General features: G+C 38.7%; 1 protein-coding gene across 1 annotated transcript; it reads left to right on the forward strand.

Annotated features, from left to right (window-relative positions):
• The first annotated feature begins 1,864 nt into the window (after positions 1–1,864).
• LOC110496371 (thioredoxin-like protein 4A) lies at positions 1,865–3,580 on the forward strand. The gene is made up of 4 exons (XM_021572233.3): positions 1,865–2,196; positions 2,501–2,682; positions 2,794–2,897; positions 3,124–3,580. Exons 2-4 carry the CDS (start codon positions 2,530–2,532, stop codon positions 3,293–3,295), a joined length of 429 nt encoding a protein of 142 aa, XP_021427908.1. The 5' UTR covers positions 1,865–2,196; positions 2,501–2,529; the 3' UTR covers positions 3,296–3,580.
• The last annotated feature ends 1,128 nt before the right edge of the window (positions 3,581–4,708 follow it).

Consider the following 4,708-nt stretch of genomic DNA (forward strand, 5'->3'; position numbering starts at 1 on the left):
CAGGTATGGAGAGATAGGACAACCTTGCCTAATTCCTCTCTTTAACTCAAATCTAGGTGAGGTGCCATATTTCAATTTGATAGAGCTGTTACCATTTGCATAGAGAGTCTTAATAGCCTTACAGAAAAAAATCCCCAAAGCCAAGTCTCTCAAGGGAGTGGAAGAGAAACTGATGCTCTACCTTATCAAATGGTTTATAAAAATCTAAAAATAATATGAAGCTATCCTCGGTTATTAGGTCTGAGTAGACAAGTATGTCTAATACTAGTCTGATATTGTTAGAAATATGTCTGTTCCTCATAAAGCCAGACTGTGTTTCATCAATGATTGCATCCAGGACTTCTTTCATTATTTTGCAAGTAGTAAGGCTAATATCTTATAGTCATTATTAAGAAGACAAATTGGACGCCAGTTATCGATGAGCAGCACTTCTTTTTTAGGCTTAGTTATCAGTGTTATTAACCCCTGACTCATTGTAGGAGGGAGAACATTGTTTTTAATACTCATTGTTTTTAATACTAAAAAGACTTCAAATAGGAAGCGAGCTACTTGTTCAAAAAATAATTTGTAAAATTCTGATGTAATTCCATCAACACCTGGTGATTTATTTTTCTTTAGATGTTTGAAAGACTCTATAATCTCTTCAACTATGATGGGTTCACCACACTGTTTAGATTCTATATCACTGATAGAGTGAACATTATTCAGTGAGTTAAAAAACACATCTGTGGATTCCTGACAGTACATAGAGCTATACAATTTTCTGTAAAAATTGCTACAGTATTTAGCAATTCATTTTTGGTCATCTGTAATAACACCATCAATGTTTAACTTATGGATAGTGTTATTTTTAGAGTGAAATTTCTTAAGTCTAAAGAAATAGGATGAATTCTGTTCTCCCTCCTCAATCAATTTTTTCCTAGATCTAATAAAGGCTCCTTCTGCTTTTAATTTAGATATATTATCTAGTTTATTTTGTAACTCAATTAGTTCCATCTTCTCGTAATCTTAATGATCACCTTTTCCTCCTCAGCTCTTCTGGTCTTAGGAAGATTACTACCATATTTTCTAAGGTATTTGGACACCTCAAATTTAAAGAGCTCCCAGTTCTTGCAATAAGATTTTTCTTCACAAGCCCTTTCCCAAAAGTGTGAGAGCAGATCTTTAACCTCAAATTGAACTATATCATTATTTAATAATGAGCTATTTAGCTTCCAGTAGGATGCTCTACCAAGGTTAGTATCAGGGGTAAATATTTTGATATCAATATAAATAGCCCTATGGTCTGTGAGGGGAGTAGTACAAATATTTGTAGTAACACACTCACTATCAATACATTTGGATATAAGCCAAAAATCTATTCTGGATTGTCTTGAACCTGTTTTGTTACTCCAAGTGAATGATCTGTCGGCCGGAAACCTCTCTCTCCATATATCAGTAAGATCAAACTTTTCCATAAAAAGTATTAAACCCAAATTCTGATTGGTTGGTCTACCTGGGGGCCATCTATCAGTTGAATTATCTATAGTAATGTTAAAGTCCCCTCCTATCAATAATAACGGATTGGGAAATTTAGATAACCAATATGTTTCTCTATAGATTCAAGTAACTCATCATTCTCATGTTTGGTGTTGTACCAGTAGAAGTTTACATTAATGAGCGTAATGTCATTGTAACTGATCACAAGACAAATAAAGTGACCAAAGGGGTCACATTCCGAGTGTAGAACATTACCACCAAAGGTATTTTTCATTGTAGTGACAGCAGCGGAGCGTTCAGGTCCATGGGAAAGCCAAATATCGTTGCCCATCCGGTGAAATATATGTCTCATTGTTTTATGCATGTACTGACTCGTCTGGTATGCGCCGTCCATTCATAGTGTCGCGTATTAGTGACGTAACCAACAGGATTTCCACTAGTTACAAAGTCAACATTTTCTATATCGTAAAAATTCCTGAAAAAAATAATGTCGCTTTTGGTCTTAATTTAAGGTTAGGCTTAGCAGTGTGGTTAAGGTGAGGGTTAAAATCAAACGTTAAAAAGATAAATAGTAGAAATAGGCGGGGTTTATGACTTTGTGGCTGTTATAACTATACGACCAAAATAGAAGCCACTTTCTTGTTCGTTTTTTCACTGACAGACCCAGGCTACCGATTTGTTTCAATTCACGCTTTGGGGCTTGAATAATTTCATACGGTAAGCGTGTTTTTGAAACCTTAGCTAATTCTATATTTTCAATGCTGTAATTTTACTTGAGTTCTTTCAACTTTGACTTTCTGGGAATTTCCAAGCCAGTGCTAGCTAACGTTATGCTAGGCTTGCAACAGTGGCAATAGTGCTTTCTCGCTTTTAGCCTCAGTAATCTAATTTATATCTAAAGAAACGGGTGTTCCGCTGTTAACTATAGTTAATAACAACATTTTGATATTTCTCCGAAAAACTAAGTTGTACCAAGTCTTTTTAACGTTAAACTTGTTACTTTCCAACATGTCTCTCCCAGGAGATACGCGCTAACACTGCAGCATCAATATGTCGTACATGCTACCTCATCTCCACAACGGCTGGCAGGTCGACCAAGCCATTCTATCCGAGGAGGACAGAGCCCTGGTTATCAGGTTTGGACACGATTGGGACCCAACATGTATGAAAATGGACGAGGTGTTGTACAGCATAGCTGAAAAGGTAAGATGTATGTTATTGTACCAATGTTGATGTTTGTATTTCACATCTGTGACTACGTTTCATTGAACGTTGCTATTTTTACAGTACCAACATCACTATTCCTCACTACAGGTGAAAAATTTTGCAGTCATCTATTTGGTGGACATCACAGAGGTGCCGGACTTCAACAAGATGTACGAGCTGTATGACCCTTGCACTGTCATGTTCTTCTTCAGGTGAGTTTCAAGTTATCATGTCTGCCTTCACTTCAGAGCCCTGCAAACCAATCTCTAGTTTTGACTTGCTAAATTAATGCAAATGTTCAACAAAAATGGGTATTGTTGAATAGGCAAGTTGTGAAAAGCAAAGGGATGCTCAGCTTTAAACAGCCCCACGCTGCTGTTTTAGTCCTGCATGACTGAAACTAAAATATTCATTCTCTTGACCTCTGCACTGTTCCAGGAACAAGCACATCATGATAGATCTGGGGACCGGTAACAACAACAAGATCAACTGGACCATGGAGGACAAGCAGGAGATGATTGACATTGTTGAGACCGTTTACCGAGGGGCGAGAAAAGGACGAGGTCTGGTCGTATCTCCGAAGGACTACTCCACAAAATACAGATACTGATTGGTTCTTCCCATTGCTTTGTGTGATGCCCAATGGGAGCAAATCTGTCTTTTCAATATTAGACTTTATAAACCGCTGGACTACAGACAGGCTCTCTTTTTATGTTACTGACAAGTCAACTTTTTTCTATCGCAGTTATTAAAACGATCATTTGTTATTTTTGTATTTAATGTTGTGTTCATATTTGATACTGCCATTTAGTTATCACTTCACAGCCTGTATTCTCAGACCCAGAATAAGGCTAGTCCTCGATTTAAAAATAAATAAAAAATCATTCACAATTAATCTCAATTGAGTGTTTCAGTTCAGGGTGGCTTAATCTGGAAAATTGGCGCATATGTTTAATCTGTGGTGTATATGTGATGTGCCTGGCTGCCTCGCGCTCCCTTCCTCAGGAAGATGACTGACAAGACTGTCAAATGTGTTAAGATCCTCCCTGAGAAGGGCCTATACGAAAACCTGCTGCATGGGCTCAACTGTCTCTACTGTCCTGGGATGTTCTACTCCACCCAACAACTGGTTGAACACACACAGAAGGCCAACTGTGACTTCATGAGGCGGGAGTATAGACTACACAAATGACAGCAGTGACCTTCGGTTCCCCAACTTTGACATTAACACCACGGCCCCCAAAGAGATCCTAGGAGACGCAGAGCTGAAACTGGCTGTGGTTACCAACTCTCTGGACCTGATCTTCCTTAAGATGCAGCCTGGTTGTAAACAGGAAGTGTGTTAGAACCCCAGTAAAACGACGCGGACCGACTGCCCCTTCAGTGAGAAGTGTGTCACAGTGGAGAGCTACCAGGCCCATCTGAGTGGGAAGCACTGCATTTAAAGCACTGCGCTTTAAATACATCATTCATTGCTTGAAGCCATACCAAGGCACACACCCCTAACGGAGCAAACTTATCTCAAAGTCTGTTCAATAATGTACAAGAACATTTTGGGAAAATGTGTTGGTCAGTACAAACCATTCCGAAACGTAGCAAGTGTTCAAGCGAACTGAACACACCCCTGGCTATCCAAATGTCTTGCTACTCCACGCCCACAGACGTTCATTTTTTTTTCTCTGCAATGAGTCTGGATCTGAGTGCCTCCTCGATGATTTCTAGAACACATTCTAGCCGTTCCGATTGGTCCCAGAAACCGATGACCTTGTTTCGTCACTTCAACAATATGGCAGTCTAGATTGAAAGTATTCGATTTTTATTTAGTCACATGCATAGGAACACAGATGTAGTTGCAGTGTACAGTGAAATTCTTAAGCTCCGGGATCCAGAAGTGCAAATGTGAATGAAACAAACATAATACATATTTTTAACTGTGACAATGATAAATATAAATGTATATTCAGCATGATAAATGTCCATTGGGGTGGTGGCATGATAGATATCTGTTCAGCTCCTCGGATAT

The sequence above is a fragment of the Oncorhynchus mykiss genome, chromosome 18, assembly GCF_057628025.1.
Source record: "Oncorhynchus mykiss isolate SJ-2025 chromosome 18, ASM5762802v1, whole genome shotgun sequence".
Classification (NCBI taxonomy): Eukaryota; Metazoa; Chordata; class Actinopteri; order Salmoniformes; family Salmonidae; genus Oncorhynchus; species Oncorhynchus mykiss.